The sequence below is a fragment of the Protopterus annectens genome, chromosome 8.part0 (genome assembly GCF_019279795.1).
Source record: "Protopterus annectens isolate FY-2018-M chromosome 8.part0, PAN1.0, whole genome shotgun sequence".
Lineage (NCBI taxonomy): Eukaryota > Metazoa > Chordata > Ceratodontiformes > Protopteridae > Protopterus > Protopterus annectens.
Window position 1 is genome coordinate 50,261,681 of NC_056741.1, and position 24,742 is coordinate 50,286,422.

Sequence of the window (24,742 nt, forward strand, 5' to 3'; positions counted from 1 at the left end):
ATGCACGATGAACATCAAGAGTCCTGCAGGTGCAGAGGGCCCAAGCAATATACACAAGAAGTGTGACCTTCTGTCAGAGACATCTTCTGACAGCACGAGTCACACTTCTTGAAGCCCGAGACCTTAGTGTCTTTCGACATCCTGAAACGAGGATGACTGGCAGACAAGGACAACTCAGGGAGGTCTAGTCACAATCAGCCAAACACACACACAAAAAGGTTTTAACAGACCAGAATAAACAAAAAAAACCCCACACTTATTAATACAATTTAACTAGGCACACACATACATCTACAGACAAAAAGGTATGGAAGAGGTTTGGCCAAAGGCCTAACTATTAGGTGAGGGGGAAAACTGTATCAAAATCTACCTAAGAGGGAATCCTAAACAGGGATCTAAAGGGTAGTAACTACAAAACACTATCGCTAAGATTTTAACCCAAAAAGCTGACTAAACACAAGAAAAATATTGATACAACCTGGAGCCGGCAAAAAGATGCAACCTCGTAGCTGAAGCGGTAAACAAGATCTGGGTATATCACGCCTAGCATTATGGGACATAGGATAGCCTTGAGCCGGTAAAAATAGCTCTCAAGCTTTAGTAATAGGCCGAGTCGGAGCCGAGGTTTGGCTCCGAACCCATCCAGCAAGAATGAAGGCGAAATTGACAACTTAACATTGTATAGTTATCTCCTTTGGGAAAAAACATGTATCCGTGAATTACCTTATAGGAGGCAGTACAATAAAAGTACAGTTTTGTACCTACCATAAATGTAGATGTCCGATAGGTATGCATCTGCAGTCATAACATATGGGTTGCCCTGCCTTAGGCAGCCCTTCGGTCGGCCGGATTCCAAAGTCTGGGTCTGGCCTCGGCTGATGTCGCACTTTCCCCGACGTCAGAGCGTCTGGGGTATAAAAGCATCAGCCGACGCCATTTTCCTCAGTTTTTCTTGCCCCAGATGCCAGGTGCCCTCTAGGAAGGCTAAATTTGGATAAATGCTGAAAATTTCCAAACATTTGCAAATTATATACATGTATAAACAAACAAATACACCATAATAGATTCCCACAGCTAGCGAAAAGAGGGGTAAGCACCCTAGGACTACCACAGAGGGGAAGGAGGGAGGGTAAACCTGATTGCAGATGCATACCTATCGGACATCTACATTTATGGTAGGTACAAAACTGTACCATGTCCTTCAAGGATGCATCTGCAGTCATAACATATGGGTAGAATACCATAGCCAATCTGGGGGAGGAGGTACTAAGAAAAGGATGGTGTAGTTAAGATCCCCTGCAGGACTGCAGTTGCAAACCCTGCTCTGGATCTAGAGTATAAAGGTAGATTGTAATGCTTGGCAAATGTATGCACGGAGCTCCAAGTAGCAGCTTCTAAAATGTCCTTGGTAGCCACCCCCACGTAGGAAGGCTGTAGTGGTAGCCGTGGCCCTTGTGGAGTGAGGCCTGATATTTTCAGGAACTGTCTTTCCATGAAAGGAGTAGCAAAAGCGAATGCAATTTCCTATCCATTTTGAAATTGTCTGTTTGGAAATTGCTCTTCCTTGCACCCCAGTTGCATATGCTACACAAAGCTGGTCAGTTTTTCCTGCTAGTTTTTGTTCTGTCCAAGTAGTAGCGTAGTTGTCTGTGTATATCCAGGGTGTGCAAAAGTTTTTCCCCTCTATTCTGTGGATTAGGGAAGAACATTGGTAAGTGAATAGCTTGGTTCAAGGATACCCTAGATACCACCTTTGGCATAAAAGTAGGATTGGTTCTTATTGACACTCTGTCCTGGTGGAAAATAAGAAAAGGCTGCACTGCCATTAATGCTTGTAACTCAGATACTCTTCTTGCTGAAGTGATTGCCAGAAGGAATGCAATTTTCCAAGATAGAAACTGTAGATCCGCTGATGCTGCTGGTTCAAAAGGAGGTAGTGTCAATTTCTCCAGCACAAAGTTGAGATCCCAGGCAGGTAGAGGGGGTCCTTCTTGGAGGTTTAATATTTTTTATCCCTCTCAGAAATTGTCTGAGGAGAGGGTGTGAGAAGATAGGTGGATCCACATTGTATTCTGCTGAGACTGCTGAAGCATGAATCTTAATGGAAGAATAGGACAGGCCATTGTGGAACAATTCTGCTAAGTATTCCAAGATATGTGTTAGGTTTGCCACTGTGACATCCATGCCCTTTGATGTGCTCCAAATGAGAAATCTCTTCCATTTAGCTGAGTATGTCTTCCTTATGGAGGGCCTGCGAGCCTCCAGGATAATGTCCTTCACCCTCTGAGATAAAATAGTTTGATTGGGGTTTAAGGAATTTTCCAGGCAGTCAGCTGCAATGTTTTCAAGTTGGGATGCGCAGGGTCTTGAAATTGTTCTGCGTCAGAAGAAGAGGCCATAGGGGGAGAGGCCATGATTTTGTCTGAGACATGCTTCTCAATAATGGATACCAGTGTTGTCTTGGCCAGTCCGGAGCTATTAGTATCACTTTTGGATGTTCCTCCCTGATCTTCAGTAGAACCTTGTACATCAATGGGAGAGGTGGGAAGGCATATACTGTTAGGGCATTCCAGCTGAAAGAGAGAGAGTCCACCCTCCAAGCTTGTGGGTGGTATGTCCTTGAGCAGAATGTCTTCAGTTGGTGGTTGAGTGGGGAGGCGAATAGATCTATCTCCGTCATTCCCCATGTCTTTGTTATGAGTTTGAAGATGTCTGGATGCAGCATCCATTCGTGTGCATCCATGGTAGTTCTGCTTAAGCTGTCTGCTAGTGCATTTTATTTTCCTGGTACGAATTGGGCCTGCAGCTGGATACTGAGATTCAGGCATAGATTCCAAAGATTCATAGCCATCTGGCATAGAGGGTAGGAATGTGTGCCTCCCTGTTTGTTTATGTACCACATGACCGTTGTGTTGTCTGTCCTTATTAACAGATGTCCTTGTTGGAGGAAGGGTCTGAATGCCTCGATTGCATGCCTCACTGCATGTGCATGCTTAGCTGCCCTTGAGGCCATAGGCCTTGGATACATTTGTCCTCCATGTGTGCTCCCCATCCTCGGTCTGAGGTGTCCGTGGTGATGGTCTGCCTTGTTTTTGGTTTGTTGAAAAGCAACCCTCTGTTGGACTGGCAGGCCTGAGCCCACCACAGGAATTCCTTTTGAAGGCATGGAATGATTGGTATCATGGTTTCTAAACTGTGACTGTGTTGAGACCATACACTCCTTAGGTACCATTGTAATTTCCTCATATGCAGCCTGGCATGTGGGATTAAAATTATGCAAGATGCCATGTAACCCAGGGCCTGCAGGACTTTCCTTGCAGTAAGCTGAGTTTGTCTCGACAGAGCCATGAAGTAATCTGGAAGTTGTTTTTGTTTTTCTTCTGTGAGAAAAGCCATCTGGGTGATTGTGTCCAGATCTGCACCCAGAAAGGTTATCCTTTGGGATGGTGGTAGTCTTGACTTTTGGATGTTGACTGTGTATCCCAAGGTCTGTAGCAGGTGTATGGCATAGGCCAAGTCCTTTAACAATTTTTTCTTGTTCTCCGCTTGTATTAGGCAGTCGTCCAGGTATGGATAAATTTGAATTCCCTGAAGTCTGCAATGTGCAATTACTGATGCCAGGCATTTTGTGAATACTCTGGGCGCAGTAAATAAGCCAAAGGGCAATGCTGAGAATTGATAATGCTCTGATCCTGCAAGAAATCTGAGGTGTCTTCTGCAAAATAGTCGGATAGGGACATGCAGGTATGCCTCCTTGAGATCTAGAGTCACCAGCCAAGACTCCTTGCCCAACATGGGAAGAAGTTGCTGTAGGGTCAACATTTTGAATTTTGGCACAATGAGAAGTGTTCAGTGCGGACAGATCGAGAATAGGCCTCCATTGGCTCTCTTTTCTTGGTACAAGGAATAGTCTGGAGTAAAATCCTTGGCCTTGTTCTGAACATGGTACCTTTGCTATGGCTTTCATCTGAAGTAAATTGCTGATTTGTCTTAAAGCCTCTGCCTTCTGATTTGGTGGAAGGTTTGGCATTCCGCTTCTTTTTGGCAAAGTGTGGAAGTGAAACCTGTATCCTTTGTCTATTATTTGCAATGTCCATGTATCCTTTGTAATGCAATGCCAGTTTTTTGAGAATAAAGCCAGCTTTCCGCCCAAGGGTGCTTCCAGTTGATCCCTGGTAGGCGGAATCAGAGTCAAGTCATTGGGTCTGTCATGTAGTAGTGGTTGCAGTTGTAGCAGTTGCACTACTCCTCTGGTTGGTAGGCTGCCACTGACGGCCTCTGTAGGAGCCCTTCGATTGACTTCTGCCTCTAGGGCACCTGTTCCTGCCTCTCTGGGCTATGTTAGAGTCTGGAAAGGACCAATTCTTTGTAGGCCAGTTTCTGCTGAACCTCGGTGGTTGAACTTGCAGGAAATCTTTAACTGTTTGCACAGATTTTGCTTTTTATTCAACCTTTTTTAGAATCTCCTGTGCAGGGGAGCCAAATAAATTTTTTTCTCCATTGGAGCATCGAGGAGTTTAGCTTTGACATGGTCTGGCAAAGATTGCTCCTTCAGCCAGGCATGCCTACAAATAACTGCTCCAGTCATAGCTGATCTAAATGAAGCCTCCAGTGCATCATAGCCACATTTTAAAAAATGATTACTAACCTGTTGTGAGTTATGTACCAAATCCTGAAGGGATTTACGGTCTAAGGGTTCAGGAGAAGAAAGTTTCTTATTCAGTTGATCTAACAAAAACTCTTGGTACTGTATCATATGGAATTGACAGTTTAATGCCCTGGCAGAAAGAGTTGCAGAAGTATACACCTTTTTTCCCCATCTCTCTAAAGCTCTAGACTCTCTTTCAGAGGGTAGGGGATTTTTGGCAGTAGCGGCTGCAACCCCTTTAGGGCCCTGAGAAATAGTTTCTGGGTCTGCAGCATGGGCTTTATACAGATGGAAATGAGAATCCGGGACCCTGTAATATCGGTCAGGTTTGGCAGGGGCCGGAGGAAGAGAATCAGGGGCTGTACTGACATCACTGTACACATCATCAATTACATTTAGAACAGGAGGTACAGCTAAGGGCCTATGCTGAGGCAAATGCAAAAAGGTCCTTAATCTTTTTCTAGAATCAGAGAAATCCTGAACTTGCCATTGAAAGTGCTCTCTCATGGAGTGTATAGTCTCCCCAAAGGAAAATTCTTCAGGAGGGGAGGCCGAAGGGATAGATTCCTCTGCATCTGAATCCTCATAAGGCGAGTAAGCCCCTTCCTGGTGGTCTGACAAATCAGATCCATCGGTGGAGTAATCTGCGGAGTGAGGTTCAGAGGGTTCAGTCCTGGGCCTTTTGTCTGGAGGAGGTTGAGAGGCCCTGTCTGGGTGAGGTTGTGAACCCCTAATTAAGGAGATAAGGTCCTCTGCAAGGCTAAGGATCTGTGAACTAGAGGAAGGCCTCTGGGATGTAGATTTGGCAGGCAAAGCTTTTGAAAGTTTGGCAGCTTTAGCCCTGGAAAAGGCCTTAATAGACAAAGAAGCTGGGGGCCTAACTGCCCCACGTGCAGGGGTAGAAATGTCCAAAGGTATGGTGTCGGACATTTCCTGAACACTAGCTTCGGTAGGGAGTTCTGAAGCTGACTCAGCCAGGGCCTCGGTGGTCGGAAGTATGGTTTCGGTTGAAGGAATCGCCGTGGACTCTGTTTCGGCCGAAACCGAGACACTCGCGGTAGGCCTAGCCGTGGTTTCAGCCGAAACCGCGGGCCGCGAGTGTCGGTCCTTTTCCTTGCGTTTTTTGACCATATGCGAAGTCGGAGTCTCCGACGGCATTTTATAAGCAAAAGCGGCTCCAAAAAATTCCTCTGCAAACTCCGACCGACGTCTAAGAGTTCGTCGGTTGAAGGAGGCACAGGATAAACAGGCTGACACGTCGTGGTCTGGGCCTAAGCAAGGAAGGCAGTAAGAATGGAAATCCTTATGAGGTATTTGTTTCCCACAAGTTAAACAATTATTTACTTTGACATTGGCTGAGGCAAGAAAGAGTCCCCAACGGGGTACTTAGCTTTTTTCGAAGTCTTCGGTAGGTGAAATCTCTGGATCTGACCGACCGGCACTTGCGAACAGCTTCTGCTTCGGGCACTGTGCGGCAAGAAAGACTGAGGAAAATGGCACTGGCTGATGCTTTTATACCCCAGACGCTCTGACGTCGGGGAAAGTGCGACATCAGCCGAGGCCAGACCCAGACTTTGGAATCCGGCCGACCGAAGGGCTGCCTGAGGCAGGACAACCCATATGTTATGACTGCAGATGCATCCTTGAAGGACATCACCGAAAGTGTGATGAGAGGCTTAGGGACACAGGTGGACAGTGGTCTCACCTTCGATAACCACATCGCCACAACAGTCAGGAAATCCTTCTATGTGGCACACCTCATCACCAAGGGCTTTTCATCCAGAAAAAAGGAGGTCATTGTCCCACTGTACTCATCCTTCATTAGACCCATTATAGAATACAACGCCCCGTTTGTTATGTACCTCTCAAGAGATCTGCAACAACTGGAAAGGCTGCAGAAATAACTCACTAAAAGAATCACAGACCTAAAGGAGATGCCCTAAGCTGACTGCCTTAAAAAACTACAGCTATGCTCTGTCGCATACCGTCTACTCAGAGGCAATCTCTGCTTAACATACAAGGCCATGTCAAACCCAGAGCTGTTGGACATGCTACACTTAAAGAAATCCCAATCCCTCAGAGCCACACTCTCCAGGGATCTAAACCCTGTCATCACAGTAAACAAAACATGCTGGAGGGATAGGTTCCTGACCAAGAGACTCCCCAGACTCTGGAGTAGATTGCCCTTACATGTCAAGCAGAGTGCCTCTTTGGCCCTCTTCAAAAGGAACCTTGATGATTGGATGGGAGAAAGGAAATTCACCCCAGGGATCACGTCAGTCGCCCTGCTAGACAGGGGTCCAGGGAAGTAAATAGTGTGGGAAGAAATAGCCAGGGAATTGTTATGGCTAGGGTTGTATAGGCCCTAGGGCTGATAGCCCAATACCAACCTATGAACTCCACCAAGCCAAAGACTGACAAAAGTTGGCACACTTATCTGAACAACAGAACAGGCCTGATCCCCAGAGTAAAAATAGATGCCAATGCCCAAGTCTAGGTCGAAAATCATCAGCAGCTGAAAGGCTGATTTTGGGGACAGCGGTCCCAAGATGAGGGCCACAGCAGAATTCTGAAATATCAATCCCGGATACCAAGACAGGCAAAAATGCAAGGAGGATGACATTACAATAATTCCAACATCTCTGTTAACAATGGAGCAACAGAGGTCGAAAGCACTGACCTTGAATGGGCCATTAATGCTGACACCAAAACTGACTCATCAGCCAATGGCCAAGAATGCAACAGGGTACAATAAGAGACCAACGAGGAAGGCTCAGGAGTCAGATGTGAAAAATCTGTCAGAAGAGATAGTACCCACAATCAAGCATGCTGGATTTCTTGAAAGTAAAAGGAACATCGCTGACAGCAGGATATTTCTCTTGAGAGAAGCGTTTGCAGTGGAGGGAGTAGCCCCTCACTCGTACCTTGGGACGCCCCTAATCTTTTCCAATTCCAACCTATTTCTGCTGTCTTTTACCATGGAAGGCTTAAAAGGAGGTGCAAATGCACGTCTACAAAGAACCCCCCCCTCCCCCCCGACATTTGAGACACTTTTTTGTCCAAAGATTGTTTTTCCTGGGATCTGCTCCACAAGAGCTGAGACTCTACTTTTATCCGTAACTGTACAGCAAACAGTAATAAGTACTGAGAACACATAGAAGAGCAACAAACAAAAGTAAGAACATACATAAAGGCAGCGTGTCAGCACTTCTCAAAGAAAAAACTAAGCAATACTAGGAAAATAACCGTACCACAGTCAACGCAGCACAACAGGCAAGTAAAGCAACAGCCTTCAAACTTGCATGAGTAAGCAATGGGGGAGGGAGCTTAGTTATGCCGGCTTATCCTTTGGAGACTTGGCGTTATGCCTCTTTATAAGCCCTCAATGAATTGAGAGAGGTTGGAATTGGAAAAGATTAGGGCTATATATTTTTAGTCTGTTCCTTATAAAATTTATGATTTTCTGACAAATCACTGAGGTTTCAAATCACTAAATTGTGACAGCCGTTTTGAATTTTAGACTTCACACTCTTCTGAAAAAGGCATACCTTTTACTTTATCAACTTTCTAAAGTTGTAGAGGCAATATTTAAAACCGGTTACCAATTGTTTTCTTTGTACCCCGATTTTTTTTAAGCTTTGTACAGATTGCTAAGAAGTTGAGAAGTATGCTTGGGGCCATTTTGATGACTGGCAGTCTCCGGCATCTGGGTGAAGAAATTCTGTCAGTGAGCTTTTGGCACCAAGGATTATGAGTTTAGGGGTAGTCATTAAACATGCAGTCCTGCATATCAATAAGGAGCTTAACCCCAATTCACAATCTGCCTGAATAATTGGTCTAAGTGACTTGTTCAAGGTCACACAGCAGGCAAACGAAGGCTAAGGGAATCCTCTGTACTTACTGCCAAACAAAGGCAGCCAGAAAAAAAATCTGGGTTGAACCAAGTATCAGCCAGCCTCAATCTTATATTAACAGGAATGAAATTCCCAATGCCAGATCTAGAGATTTCCCTATGATGCGACATAAGCAGAGCTGGGTAACAAGAAGGATACATTACAAAATACCTCAAAGACTTGGAATACTTGTAAGAACCTTAACCTCACAAAAACTTGCATCTTAAAAACTGGCGGCTTTTCTACTGGAATGTTGTTTTCTATGCATTTCTGACAGTAGTAGAAAAAGTGCAAGTGCAGGGAGCAGCTCTCCTCTAGAGTCTCAGCAGAAGAAAGTTTTCAGAGAAAGAAAGCCTTGATTGCTTTACGTGTGTGTACGTACACACACACACACACACATATATATATATATATATATATATATATATATATATATATATATATATATATATATATTCAAGGGTTCTTTGTCATGTTATTAAAATGGAAGTGTCACGTGCAATACATTTATTGTGCATATAAGCAGACAAGACTTAAAACACTCGCAGGTACATTCAAAAGCAAAAGGCTATCAACTTGGTGGGAGGAGCTAGGTTCTGCAGGAAAGGGCACACTTCTCAACTTCTGATTAAAAATCATAAAACCAACCCTGAAAATGTGGCGTCTCCCCTCAACACAAATTTGAGAACCAAAAAGTAAAAAAAATAAGTAAGAAGGGTTCATGCTTTACACAAGCTCACTGCTACAAGTCCTATGAGCCAACCAACCAACAGGCTTACAAGTGCTGGCCTTTAAAATGGCAATACAAGCTTGCAGTTGCAATCCGTTACTGATCAGGTTTTCTAGCTACACTGTGCAGATTTAATAGCTGCACAACGTGCTACCAGTAAACTGACCAATGGCATAAGCAGGTTAAAGCCAACTATGGTACTGGTCCCATGAAGAGAGCAACAGTACAGTTCAGCTAAAAAAACAGTACAACAGCCAAGGCAGCTACATGCCCACTGTGTTCTTGGTCCTTTCCAGGCTAGAGTAGCTAGAAGTTTGCAGCGAGTCTAACTCAGTTTTGACTTTGATAAGCTTCTCCCTCACTGGCTCAATAACAGCCAATGAAAGAGCACAAATCAGTGCTATCAAAGAACAAACATAACGGCAAGACAAACAGTAAACTAATGGTAAAATCAAATGGTCAAACGCAAACAGCACGGCAAACAGTAAAACTAATGGTAAAATCGAATGTTCAAACATGAACAAGCAGGACAAACAGTAAAACTAATGATAAAATCAAATGCTCAAACACAAACAACAGGGCAAAAAGTAAAACTAATGGTAAAATCAAATGCTCAAACACGAAGTAGGACAAACAGTAAAACTAATGGTAAAATCAAATGCTCAAACACGAACAAGTACGACAAACAGTAAAACTAATGGTAAAATCAAATGCTCAAACACGAACAAGTACGACAAACAGTAAAACTAATGGTAAAATCAAATGCTCAAACACAAACAGGGCAAAAAGTAAAACTAATGGTAAAATCAAATGCTCAAACACGAACAAGTAGGACAAACAGTAAAACTAATGGTAAAATCAAATGCTCAAACACAAACAGGGCAAAAAGTAAAACTAATGGTAAAATCAAATGCTCAAACACGAACAAGTAGGACAAACAGTAAAACTAATGGTAAAATCAAACACTCTGTTGAACTTGGAGTACAAAGAGTGGGGGGATTCCTTTTAACTTAAACATATTCTTATACAGGCAGAGAACAAAGAGAGAGTATCAACACTTGCACACCATTTTACCACTGAATAAATTTAACAAAAATCAATAAGGCAGCCTGGGATTATTTCTTTAATGCCAAAAGCTTTTAGTAGTAGGAAAGAGGTGTCAGACAGGTGCATTTCAAGACAAGGGAAAAAAGACCAGAAGCCCATTAACCTGCTGAGCAGTTCTAATGCCGGTCATACAAATTATACAGATTTATGAGGGTGGGACATACAGAAATTAATATGGGAATTGCATCTTATTTTTAGATTACCACTGAAGTCAATTATGAAATTATATTCATATATAAATCAATAAATACACATAGAGCAAACTTTTGCCTTTGCTTCAGTAAAGGACAGATACTCCTGAAAGCAACACCACCACCTTTGAAATCTTTACTGACAGGACTGTATAAAAATATACCTAGTTAAGACAGAGTAGCAAACTTTCACTTCCAGCCATACTCACTGAATCTTTGTTTTGGCGGGTCTTCATGGCTTCAGGCGGGGGGACCCCATTCTGTTTGGCCCGGCTGGGCTTCACCATAAATCTTGAAGTTTTCGTTGCAATTGTGTCCAATCAAATTCCCTGTGTCAAAGAGTACTGCTTGAAGTCAAGAATCCCCTCTCAGAGGCCTTTTCTTCCTAGTTCTATATAAACTGCAGGGAAGGCTGGAAAAAGAAGAAACCATATCAGACATAGTGCTGTAGAAAAAACACCAACAACTCATAACAGATTAAATGGCAAGGAAACAGGCTAGAACGTCTAGAAACAGTCCTGCAGATGACAAACACCCAAAGTCAGGATTTTGTTGCATTCTACATTTTTTTCCTAACTTCAATAAAACTGCAACGAACCAGGAGGTACAAAAAAAAAAAAAGACTGAACAGTATGCAGAAACAAAGACAACATAATGAAAAGTGCTGCCTACAAATGTCACTATTTTTTAGTTCCTTAAAAAAAGCCACAACTAAAAATGTAAAATTCTCATTCTTATCCTCCGACTCAACCACCTGAAAGAATCCAGCATATAAATGATGGGAGCAGAAAGTACAGTTTTGTACCTACCATAAATGTAGATGTCCGATAGGAATGCATCTGCAGTCCTTACAAATGGGTTGTCCTGTCGTCAGGCAGCCCTTTGGTCGGCCGGATTCCAAAGTCTGGGTCTGGCCTTGGCTGGTGTCGCACTTCACCCGACGTCATTGCTGCAGTTACTCGGGTATAAAGGCATCAGCCGACGCCATTTTCCTCAGTGTTTCTTGCCCCAGATGCCAGGTGCCCTCTAGAAAGGCTAAATTTTGATAAATGCCAATGGTTCAAAATATTAGAAAGCAAACAAAAAATAAGCATGTATGTACATATATACAAACAAATACACCATAATAGATTCCCCAGCTAGCTATAAGAGGGGCAAATACCCTAGGAGTACCACAGAGGGAAGGAGGGTGGGTAATCCTGACTGCAGATGCATTCCTATCGGACATCTACATTTATGGTAGGTACAAAACTGTACTATGTCCTTCAAGGATGCATCTGCAGTCCTTACAAATGGGTAGGATACCATAGCCAAACTGGGGGAGGAGGAAAGATAGAATTATGGTGTAGTTAAGATCCCTTGCAAAACAGCAGTGGCAAAACCTGCTCGGGATCTAGAGTATAAAGGTAAATTATAATGCTTGGCAAATGTATGCACGGAGCTCCAAGTAGCAGCCTCTAAAATGTCTTTGGTAGCCACTCCTCGTAGAAAAGCTGTGGTAGTGGCTGTAGCTCTTGTAGAGTGAGGCCTGATGTTTTCTGGAGTTTTCTTTCCATGGTAGGAGTAACAAAATCTAATGCAATTTCCTATCCACTTAGATATTGTCTGTTTTGTAATTGCTTTCCCTTCCATTCCTGCTGCATATGCTACCAGTAGCTGGTCAGTTTTTCTATTGCTCTTGGTCCTGTCCAGGTAGTAGCGCAATTGTCTGTGTACATCCAAGGTATGCAACAGTCTTTCTCCCCTGTTCTGTGGATTGGGGAAGAATGTAGGTAGGTGGATAGCCTGACTTAAAGATACTCTGGAGACCACCTTAGGCATAAAAGTAGGATTTGTTCTCATGGACACTCTATCTTGATGGAAGATCAGAAAGGGTTGTACTGCCATTAATGCCTGTAGTTCAGAAACCCTTCTTGCTGAAGTGATTGCCAGCAGGAAAGCAGTTTTCCATGATAAGTATTGCAATTCTGCTGTTGCTGCTGGTTCGAAAGGAGGTAGTGTCAATTTTTCTAGCACAAAGTTCAAGTCCCATGCAGGTAATGGTGGCTTCCTAGGAGGTTTTACATTTTAATTCCTCTCAGAAACTGCCTGAGCAGAGGATGTGAGAAGACTGGAGGATCCAAGTCGTATTCTGCTGAAATAGCTGAGGCATGAATCTTAATGGAAGAGTAGGACAGGCCTTTGTGGAATAGCTCTGCCAAGTATTCCAGGATGTTGGCTATGTTTACCAGTGACACATCTTCCCCTTTAGCAGTACTCCAAAGGAGATATCTTTTCCATTTTGCTGAATAGGTTTTCCTTGTTGAAGGTCTGCGAGCTTCTAAGATAATGTCCTTAACCCTTTGGGATAAATTTGGGTTAATTTGTCTTATGCAATGTTCCAGGCAGTCAGCTGCAGAGTTTTCAGGTTTGGATGCAGGGTGTTGTAATTGTTCTGAGTTAACAACAAGGGAACTAGGGGTAAGGGCCATATCTGTTCCCGAGACATGCTCCTCAGTAATGGGTACCAATGTTGCCTTGGCCAATCTGGAGCTATCAGAATGATCCTTGGACGGTCCTCTTTGATCTTCAATAGCACCTTGTGCATCAAAGGAAGTGGTGGGAATGCATATGCTGACAGATTTTTCCAACTGAAGGATAGGAGTCCACCTTCCATGCCAGTGGGTGGTGCGTCCTGGTGCAGAATTTCTTTAACTGGTGATTGAGTGGGGATGCAAATAAGTCTATTTCTGGGAGACCCCATTTTCTTGTAATGGTTTTGAAGATGTCCGGATGCAGCATCCATTCGTGGGCATCCGTGGTAGTCCTGCTTAATATGTCTGCTAGAGTGTTTTCTTTCCCTGGTACAAAGATTGCTTGTAACTGAATGTTGTAACTCAGGGCCACATTCCAGAGGTCCAGGGCCATCCGGCATAGAGGGTACGAATGTGTGCCTCCCTGCTTGTTGATGTACCACATAACTGTGGTGTTGTCTGTCCTTATCATCAATTGGCCTTGTCGAAGAAATGGTTTGAAAGTCTGAATTGCCAGTTTTACTGCCAGCATTTCCTTTAGGTTTATGTGTAGGTGCAGCTGCTCTTGAGTCCATAAACCCTGTATGCATTTGTTCATCATGTGGGCCCCCAACCGAGGTCTGAGGCGTCCGTTGTGATGGTTTGGCTTGGTTGAGTGCTGTGGAAGGGCAATCCTTCGTTTGATTGACAGGCCTGAGCCCACCATTGGAATTCTTGCTTCAGGCATGGAATTATTGGAATTTGAGTTTCCAGGCTGTGCTTGTGCTGAGACCATAAATTCCTTAGGTACCACTGTAGTTTTCTCATATGCAGTCTGGCATGTGGTACCAATATTATGCAGGATGCCATGAAGCCCAATGCTTGTAGGACTTTTCTTGCTGTTAGATGGTTTTGTTTTGTTAATGCCAAGAAGTAGAGAGGGAGTTGCTCCTGTTTTTCTACTGTTAGGAATGCCATTTGTTTGGATGTGTCCAGCTCCGCACCCAAAAAGGTTATCTTTTGGGATGGTATCAGCCTTGACTTTTTTATATTGACTGTGTATCCCAGGGCTTGTAGAAGGTAAATGACTCTTTTCAAGTCTTCTGCTAGCTTGTTTTTGTTGTCCGCTTGTATTAGGCAGTCGTCCAGGTAAGGATAGATTTGGATCCCCTGAAGCCTGCAATGAGCGATTACTGATGCCAGGCATTTCGTGAACACTCTGGGCGCAGTAGATAAGCCAAAGGGCAATGCTGAGAATTGATAATGCTCTGATCCTGCAAGAAATCTGAGGTATCTTCTGCAATTTGGTCGTATGGGGACGTGCAGGTATGCCTCCTTGAGATCTAGAGTTACCAGCCAAGACTCCTTGCCCAGCATGGGAAGAAGCTGCTGTAGGGTCAGCATTTTGAATTTTGGAACAATGAGGAATGTGTTTAAAGCGGACAGATCGAGAATAGGTCTCCATTTGCCTTCTTTCCTTGGTACTAGGAAGAGTCTGGAGTAAAAGCCCTTTCCTTGCTCCATATGTGGTACCTTTTCCACAACTCTCATCTTTAATAATTGATTTACTTGTTGTAGAGCTTCTGCCTTTTGATTTGGAGGTAGGTTTGGCATTCCTCTCTTTCCTGGTAGAGTATGGAAGTGAAACCTGTAACCTTGGTCTATTGTCTGCAAAATCCACTTGTCTCTTGTGATGTAATGCCAGTTCTTTGTAAATAAAGCTAGCTTTCCGCCTAAGGGTGCTTCTAGTTGTTCCCTGGTAGGCGGTGTCAGAGCCAAGTCACTGTGATTGTCCTGTATTAGTGGTGGTGGCTGTGTCTGTGCCTCGCTGGTTGTTACCCTGCCACTGGCGTCCCTTGTAGGCACCTCTGGATTGGCTTCTGCCTCTTGAACGCCTATTCCTGCCTCTCTGTGCTTTGGAGGAGTCTGGAAAGGACCAATTCTTGGAGGGCCAATTCCTGCTAAACCTTGGCGGTTGGACCTGTAAGAAATCTTTCACTGTTTGGACAGATTTTGCCTTCTCTTCCATCTTCTTCAGCACCTGTTGTGCAGGAGAGTCAAACAAATTTATCTTATCCATGGGAGCATCTAGTAGTTTTGATTTGACATGGTCCGGTAAGGCCTGCTCTTTTAACCATGCATGCCTTCTGATAACTGTGCTAGTCATGGCTGATCTAAAGGAAGCCTCCAGTGCATCATAGCCGCATTTTAAAGAATGGTTACTAACTTGCTGAATGTTATGTACCATTTCCTGAACATATTTCTTGTCTAAAGGTTCATCAGAGGACAGTTTTTTGGTTAACTGGTCTAGCATAAATTCTTGATACTGGATCATATGAAATTGACAGTTCAAGGCCCTAGCTGACAGAGTAGCAGAAGTGTAAACTTTTTTACCCCATCTCTCTAAGGACCTGGATTCCCTTTCAGAGGGAGGGATTTTGGCAGAGGTAGATGCTACAGCCTTGGGCCCCTGGGAGATAGTCTCGGGATCTGCAAAAGGAGCCTTGTATAAATGGTGATGAGTGTCCGGGACCCTGTAGAACCTATCGGACTTAGCAGGGGACGGAGGTAATGAATCAGGAGTAGTACAAGCATCATTAAATGCATCGTCTACAACAAACAGAACTGGAGGTATAGCTAAAGGCCTATGTTGTGGTAAACGCAAAAAGGTTCTAAGCCTTTTTCTGGAGTCTGAAAAATCTTGGCCCTGCCACTGAAATTGTTCCCTCATAGCATGCAAGGTTTCCCCAAAGGAAAATTCCTCAGGTGGAGAGGCAGAAGGGATGGACTCTTCAGCATCAGAGTCTTCATAAGGGGAAAAAGGAGCCTCTGGAGGGTCTGTATTATCTGAATCATCAGAGGAATCATCTGTGGAAACTGGCTCAGGGGGCTCTGCTCTAGGCCTCTTCTCTGGAGGTGAGTGAGAGGCCCTGTCTGGGAGAGGTTGGGATCCCCGGATTAAAGAAATGAGATCCTCTGCTAAACTAAGCATTTGGGAACTGGAGCTAGGCCTGTGAGAGGTGGTCTTAACAGGCACAGATTTAGTAGCTTTAGCTGCTTTAGCCCTGGCAAAGGCCTTAATGGACATGGCTGCAGGAGGCCTAGCAGCTCCACGTGCAGGGGTTGAAATATCCAAGGGAATAGTGTCAGATAATTCCTGAGAAACCACAACTGCAGGTTGGATTTCAGAAGCCGATTCCACCAGGTTGGAAGAGGCCTCGGTAGAAGGTAAATTTTCGACTGAAGGAAGAACCGCTTGCTCGGTTTCAGCCGAAACCGAGACACTCGCGGTTGTCTTAACCGCGGTTTCAGCCGAAACCGCGGACCGCGAGTGTCGGTCCTTTTCCTTGCGTTTTTTGGATATTTGTGAAGTCGGAGGATCCGACGGCATAATATAAGCAAAATCAGAGCCGAAAAACTGCTCAGCAAATTCCGACCGACGTCTAAGCGTCCGTCGGTTAAAAGAAGCACAGGCTAGACAAGCTGCTACGTCGTGGTCTGGGCCTAAACAAGGTAAGCAGTAAGAGTGGAAATCTTTATGAGGTATTTGTTTCCCACAAGTTAAACAATTATTCACTTTTTCTGACATCGGCTGAGGCAAGAAAGAGTCTAGCGGGTACTTAGCTTTAGAAGTATTCGGTAGTAGTAATCTCTGGTTCTGACCGACCGGCACTTGCGAACAGCTTCTGCTTCGGGCGCCACGCGGCAAGAAAGATGGAGGAAAATGGCGTTGGCTGATGCCTTTATACCCGAGTAACTGCAGCAATGACGTCGGGTGAAGTGCGACACCAGCCGAGGCCAGACCCAGACTTTGGAATCCGGCCGACCGAAGGGCTGCCTGACGACAGGACAACCCATTTGTAAGGACTGCAGATGCATCCTTGAAGGACATCAAAGCCATCTAGGATGGTACCAGTACCAGCACTGAAACAGGTGCTTAGTCCTGTCTAATGTTGATAACTGACACAGCAACTAATATAACAAAAGTAAAAATAAGGGATCCCTCTCACAATTTCAACAGTACAGGGTTCAAGCCTACTTGGTGTGCTTGCCTCAGGACACAAAGAACTGGATCATTCGTTGCAAACATCAAGACTTGGTTAATGGCCATAGAAAAGAGGAGACTAAGCTGTGGCCTAAAAGGTGGAAGGGACACAAACTACTTTAACTATAAGCTGTGGCACCTTGGAAACTTGTTATTTAGTGGTGGAATGCCTGACTGCAGGAGTCAAATTAGAAACCTAAGAAAGTACAGTTGTGTACCTACCATAAATGTAGATGTTCGAGTGTATTCACTGTTAAGTCATTACTCTTGGGTTATCCTGCTGGCAGGCTACCCGCAGTCGGCCTGAATTCCAAAGTCTAGGTCCGGTGTCAGTTGCTGTCGCCTCCTCCCTGGCGTCAGTGTGCCAGGGGTATAAAAGATGCGGCAGACGCCATTTTCTACAGTCTTTCTTGCCACGCGGTGCCCGAAGCAAAAGCAGTTCGCAAGTGCCGGTTGGCAGACTCCTGAGATTTTCAAATACGAATTTCAGAACCGAAGTCTTCATTAAAGCTAAGTACCCCGTTGGGAAAACTTTTTTCTTGCTCTAGACCGATGTCAGAAAAGTTAACAATTGTATATGTTAACAGAAACCATGTTATTCTAGCAAATTTCTGAGTTTATAAGAGCAATAAAGTCCGTCCCTATTTTTGTTCCTTTGTTCCCCTTTATTTGTAGCTGTGTCCAAATTTCTTGTGGTAAAATTGAGCGGTATGGAAACATTTCAGGAGATGCTGCTGCTGCCAGAGGATCATGTGTGTGGAATGCATGACAACAAAAATCTTGTTATTCTAGCAAATTTCTAAGTTTATAAGAGCAATGTTTTAAAGTCCATTGCTTGACCACACTGTGTGTGTGTGTGTGTGTGTGTGTGTGTGTGTGTGTGTGTGTGTGTGTGTGTGTGTGTGTGTGTTTGTGTTTGTGTTTGTGTGTGTGTGTGTGTGTGTGTGTGTAGTATAGTGGCCATTATTTTTCAAAGCTACAGGGAGCCACTGCAGAGGGGTAGAAGAGCCACATGCGGCTCCAGAAACGAAGGTTACAGACCCCTGGCCTAGCTGCTAAAATTTTAACATGCTAGCAAGCTCCTCCCCTTTCCCCCAAAAAAAGAGCTGTGGTGCCAACGGCCCACCTACAAATATCAAGTCCAGCCATGGCAAAGCAGAAATACAACCATTGTGCACAACAAAAAACACAAGCCATAGATCTCTCCTAAACATATAGCAGAAGAAAGTAAGACAGCTTGGACCAATCTAGACCTACCATTACAGGAAATATGCACTGAATATGGTAAGAGAAGAAGTGGAAGTGGGGTGTTTAGAAAAGAGTGGGAGTAAATTACATAGACAAAATGGCAACTGTGGGAACACTACATGCGGAATAATGTTTTGAAGGAGGAATGAAGTTTGTGACTGCAGGACATGAATGAACTATTTAATGTTTGACGGACAATGACTGTACAGACGATTATATGTGATGTACAATGGTTGCAAGTGAAAATGTTAATATGGTTTGTTTTTCCATTTGTATAAATGTATAACTGCCTATGTCATAAGGAGTAATTCAATAAATATGTTTCTTGCTTTAAAAACAAAAATCATTACAGCAAGTATGAAAACTACAGTTGTGTACACTTAACATAAATGTAGATGTTCGAGTGTATTCACTGTTGCAGTCATTACATTTGGGTAATCTGCTTGCAGTAGCCCTCAGTTGGCCTGAATAACAAAGTCTTGGGTCCTGCGTTGGTTGCTGTCTCACCTTCCATGACGTCAGGTAGTCAGGTGTATAAAGCATGCAGCCGACACCATTACATTAGTTTTTCTTGCCCCATATGTCAGGTGCCCCCATAATGGGAAGCAATCATCTATACAAGGTTACACCTCCAAAAAAGCAAATACACCAGAAATCTTAAGTACAGTAAGCAAGAAGAGAGGTATGAGGGTAACCCGGACTGCAACAGTGAATACACTCGAACATCTACATTTATGGTAAGTGTACACAACTGTACTATGTTCTTCGTGTTTCACTGCTGCAGTCATCACAATTGGGTAGATTCCCAAAGCTAAGGAAGGGAGAAGGTAATTATTGAGCATTAGGCCCTACAAGAACACCTCTGAGAAAGGCTGTAGAAAGAGATGCAGCCCTGGTGGAGTGGGGTCTTATCCCCTGTGGGGTAGGTGTTCTATGGTGCTTATAGAAGAAATGAATGCAATGGCCTATCCACTTAGAAATGGTTTGCTTTGAAATGGCCTTCCCCTCTTCTGCCCCTGCAGCAAAGGCAACTAGCAGCTGTTCGGATTTCCTTTGAGGCTTAGTCCTGTCCAAATAAAATCTAAGTTGTCTGTGCACATCTAAGGACTGCAGTACATTCCCCTTTGATCTGTGGATTAGAAAGGAAGGTTGGCATATGAATGGACTGATAAAGGGTCACACTGGATACCACCTTGGGCATAAAGGAAGGATTGGTCCTGAGGGACACCCTGTCTGCATGAAAGATGATGAAAGGCACCATTGCCATGAGGGTCTGTAATTAAGACACCCTTCTTGCTGAAGTGATGGCTAGAAGGAAGGCTGTTTTCCAAGAAAGGAATTTCAACTCTGCATTTGCAGCGGGCTCAAAAGGAGGCAGTGAGCTTTTCCAATACAAAGTTAAGGTCCCAGATGCAGGAGTAGGAGCTCCACTGGGTGGTCAAATATGTGGCCCCTCTGAGGAATTGTTTCAGTAGGGGGTGAGAGAAGAGGGGTGGGCTCAGTATTATGTTGTTCTTCTTTCGGCTTTTCACGGTTACAGGTCGCCACAGTGGAACTCCGGTCCGCTAATGATTGGCAGATTTTTACTGCGCCAGCCCAACCTTCAACAAAGGCACGCCCATTCACACGTGTCTTTCGAACGCCACTCGACCACGGGGAGGACATGCAGACTCCACACAGAAGGCGCTCCAGCCGAGAATCGAATGGGAGAACCTCTTGCTGTGAGGCGACAACGCTACAGCTGCACCACAGTGGCTAGTATTATAATATGCTGAAACGGCTGAGGCATGAATTTTAATGGAATGGAAGGAAAGGCCCTCATGAAGCATCTCTGTTACGTATTGAAGAATATGCCGTAAACTGGGCACAGTTGTGCCCATCCTGAGTCTGTTTCCAGGAACAGAATCTTTTCCACTTTTCAGCATAGGATTTTCTAGTACTAGGCCTCCTTGCCTCCAGGATGAAGTACAGTTGTGTACACTTACCATAAATGTAGATGTTAGAGTGTATTCACTGTTGCAGTCATTACATTTGGGTAATCTCCCGGCAGGTTGCCCTCAGTCGGCCTGATTAACAAAGTCTTGGGTCCTGCATCAGTTGCTGTTCCTTCCATGACATCAGGGGTATAAAACATTCAGCCGACTCCATTTTCATCAGTTTTTCTTGCCCCAGATGTCAAAAAATATACCTCCAAATGAAAGAAAATACAACAAAAAGGTTTTTGAGCATAGTAAAAGAAAGAAGAGGTATAAAAAGAGAAAAGTAGGGGGCTGGCAGGTGGGTAACCAGGACTGCAAAAGTGAATACACTCTAACATCTACATTTATGGTAAGTGTACACAACTGTACTATGTTCTTCGTGTTTCACTGTTGCAGTCATTACATTTGGGTAGAATCCCAAAGCTATGGTAGGGAGGATGGAATTATACAGCATTAGGAGCAGCTGTAAGGCCCTGCAGGACAGCAGTGGCAAAGCCTGCTCTGGATTTAGAGAAGAGAGGTAAATGGCAATGCTTGGTGAACATATGAACTGAGCTCCAGGTAGCAGCTTCTAGAATGTCTCTGGTAGGAACCCCTCTGAGAAAGGCTGCAGAAGTAGATGCAGCCCTGTTGGAATGGGATCGGATCCCCTTGGGGACAGGTTTACCATGATGCATGTAGCAGAAACGAATACAATGGCTTATCCATTTTGAAATAGTCTGCTTTGAAATAGCCTTTCCCTCTGCCCCTGCAGCAAATGCCACCAGTAATTGCTCAGATTTTCTTAGAGATTTTGTCCTGTTTTAAGTAGAATCTTAGTTGTCTGTGTACATCCAGTGAATGCAGAATCCGCTCCCCCTTGTTCTGTGGATTTGGGAAAAAAGTTGGCAGATGAATGGTCTGATTAAGAGCCACACTGAATACCACTTTAGGCATAAAGGATGGATTGGTCCTGAGCGCCACCCTGTCCGGGTAGAAAATAATAAAAGGCTCCACTGCCACGAGAGCCTGTAGTTCTGAAATTCTTCTAGCTGAAGTGACTGCTAAAAAAGAAAAGCTGTCTTCCAAGACAGAAATGTTATGTCCACAGTAGCAGCTGCTTCAAAAGGAGGCAGGGTGAGCTTTTCCAACACAAAACTGAGGTCCCGTGCAGGAGTTGGTGCTCTCCTGGAAGGTCTTAAATTTTTGGCCCCTCTGAGATACTGCGTTAGCAGGTGATGAGAAAAGAGGGGAGGATCTGTATTGTAATGAGCTGAAATGGCAGAGGCATGGATTCTTACGGAAGAGAAAGATAGGCCCTTGTGAAGCATCTCAGTTAAATATTGTGGAATCTGAGGAATATTGAGCATTGCTGTGTTTATTCCTTGTGCCCGATTCCAGGCACAGAATCCTTTCCATTTATCAGCATAAGATTTTCTAGTACTAGGCCTTCTAGCCTCCAAAATGGCATCCATCACAGGTTTGCTGAGAGATCTAACTGGTGAAATTAGTTGATTAGCCATGCTGCAAGATTCAGAGTTTGGAGCAGAGTGTGTAGAATTTGACAGTTCTGCTGAGACAGTAGATAAGGTGTCTGAGGCAGGTACCACGGAGGAAGGTGTGACATATTGCGTAGGAGCAGGTACCAGTGTTGGCGAGGCCAGTCTGGAGCAATCAGAATCATTTTTGGTTTTTCCTGTCTGACCTTTAGTAATACCTTGGAGAGCAAAGGCAGAGGGGGAAAGGCATAGACTGATGGTTTTTTCCAGCTGAAGGATACAGCATCCACTTTCCAAGCTTTTTTGTGATGGATTCTTGTGCAGAATTTGTCCAACTGATAGTTTTGGGGTGAGGCAAAAAGATACATGTCTGAGCTCCCTCATTTGCGTGTCAACATGCTGAAGATTTGTAGATCCAGTTTCCATTCATGTGGGTCCATAAGATTTCTGCTTAGTTCGTCTGCCAGAGTATTTTGCTTTCCTGGCAGGAATTGAGCTTGTAGATGCATTTGGTTAGTCAAGGCTGTGTTCCACAAAGCCATGGCTAGTCTGCAAAGGGGGTAGGAATGGGTACCCCCTGCTTGTTTATGTACCACATGACTGTGGTGTTGTCCGTCTTTATCAGTAGTTGTCCTTGATGAAGAAAGTCCTTGAAAGCTGTCAGAGCATTCTGTACAGCTAGCATCTCTTTCTGGTTGATATGCAGGTGCATTTGATTTGGGCTCCATTCACCCTGAATGCATCTCCCTGCCAGATGCGCCCCCCCAAGCATTGTCTGATGAGTCTGCAAGTCAGGGTTTGGGTAGCAGGGGGTGGAATGAATGCCAGTCCCTTATTTTGGTGACAGGCCTCTGCCTACCATAGGAACTCTTGCTGCAGGCAAGGAATGATAGAAATCATTGTTTCCAGGCTGTGACAATGTTGACCTCATAAGCTTTTTAAGTACCATTGAAGTTTCCTCATATGCAGTCTTGCATATGGAATTAGTAGAATGCAGGAAGCCATGAATCCCAAGGCCTGCAGAATTTGTCCTGCAGATAACTGGGTTTTTGTGGCCACTTGAAGTAAGTCATCAACTGGATTTGTTTTTCTGGCGTGAGTTAAGTCATCTGGGCAGTTGTATTCAAGCTTGCACCCAGGAATGTAATTATTTGTGATTTATTTTTGTTTATGGTGTACCCTAGGCAAGTTAGAGGCCTTTTTACAAACGCCAGATGCTGTAGAAGAGTGACCTTGTTTTCTGCCTGAATTAGACAATCGTCCAGATAAGGATAAATTTGAATGTTTCTTTGTCTGCAAAATGCAATTACTCGTGCCAGGCACTTTGTGAAGATCCTGGGTGCAGTAGATAAGCCAAAGGGCAGTGCAGAGAAAGTACAGTTGTGTATACCTACCATAAATGTAGATGTTAGAGTGTCTTCACTGTTGCAGTCATAACTGTAGGGTACTCCTGCCGGCAGGCAGCCCGAGGTCGGCCAGAATATCAAAGTCTGGGTCCGGCGTCAGCTGTATCAGCAGGTACCCTGACGTCAGAACGCATGGGTATAAAGCTGACAGCCGACACCATCTTCTCCAGCCTTTCTTGCCCCTGATGTCAGAAGCCCCCATAAAACCAAAAGGTGTCCCAAGGGAAACACAAATACACCAGAAAGGTAGTGGAAAAGGAAACAAAGTAAGCAAAAAGAAACAAGAGGGGTCTGGAGGGAGAGAAACACCGACTGCAACAGTGAAGACTCTCGAACATCTACATTTATGGTAGGTATACACAACTGTACTATGTTCTTAGTGTTTCACTGTTGCAGTCATAACTGTAGGGTAGAATCCCAAAGCTGAGAACACGGGAGGAGGTTATGAAGAAGGAGCAGCTAGAAGACCCTGCAAAACAGCAGAGGCAAAGCCTGCCCTATAGAGTACAAAGGGAGGTTATAGTGCTTGGAAAAGGTATGCACAGAGCCTCCAAGTGGCAGCCTCCAGAATGTCCTTGGTAGGAACTCCTCTGAGAAATGCTGCTGAAGTGGCAGCTGCTCTAGTAGAATGAGTCCTGACAGTACCTGGAATCTGTTTTCCATAAAGAGAGTAACAATACCTTATTCCATGAGCAATCCATTTGGAAATAGTTTGCTTAGAAATAGCTTTACCTAGAGAACTGGAAACAAATGAGATAAGCAATTGATCTGATTTTCTGAAATCTTTAGTTTTGTCCAGGTAAAAACGTAGTTGCCTGTGTACGTCCAAAGAATGCAAAATCCTTTCCCCCTTATTTTGGGGTTTTGGGAAAAAGGTAGGAAGGTGAATAGTCTGATTTAGAGCCACTCTAGAAACTACCTTAGGCATAAAAGTAGGATTGGTTCTCAAGGAAACTCTGTCCTGATGGAAGATGAGGTATGGTTCCACGGCCATGAGGGCTTGTAACTCAGACACCCTTCTGGCAGAAGTCAAGGCCAACAAGATAGCTGTCTTCCAGGATAAGAACTTAATATCCGCAGAGGCAGCAGGCTCAAAAGGAGGCAAAGTAAGCTTTTCCAAGACATAGTTGAGATCCCAAGGAGGGACAGGAGGAGATCTAGGAGGTCTTAAATTCTTAGCTCCTCTCAGAAATTGTCTAACCAGCTGGTGGGAAAAAATGGGAGGATCACAATTGAAATGAGCCGAAATAGCAGACGCATGAATTTTAATGGAAGAAGAGGAAAGACCTTTAATCAAAAGGTCTGAGAGATAAAGTAAAATAGAGGGAATATCAGGTAAAAAAGGATCAGAACCACGATCCTGCATCCAAATACAAAACCTTTTCCATTTAGAAGCATAAGATTTCCTTGTACTGGGACACCTAGCTTCCAAAAGAATATCCAAAACTTGTTTAGGAAGAGAAGAAGGAATCAATTGCCTTTGATGAGCCAAGCTGCCAGGCAGAGAGTCTTGATTTGAGAGTGA

At 44.2% G+C, this 24,742-nt stretch overlaps 1 protein-coding gene across 3 annotated transcripts in view; it reads right to left on the reverse strand.

Moving 5' to 3' along the window:
* The window catches only part of ATN1 (atrophin 1), a 1,096,428-nt gene that overhangs the window by 755,997 nt on the left and 315,689 nt on the right, over positions 1-24,742 (reverse strand). For 2 of the 3 annotated variants that reach the window (XM_044079598.1, XM_044079600.1), the window contains exon 2: positions 10,779-10,981. In XM_044079598.1, the coding sequence (XP_043935533.1) occupies positions 10,779-10,856 (78 nt within the window). In that variant the 5' untranslated portion in view covers positions 10,857-10,981. Of the gene's footprint in view, positions 1-10,778; positions 10,982-24,742 lie in introns of those variants that run through there. The other variant, XM_044079599.1, reaches the window with a different exon arrangement.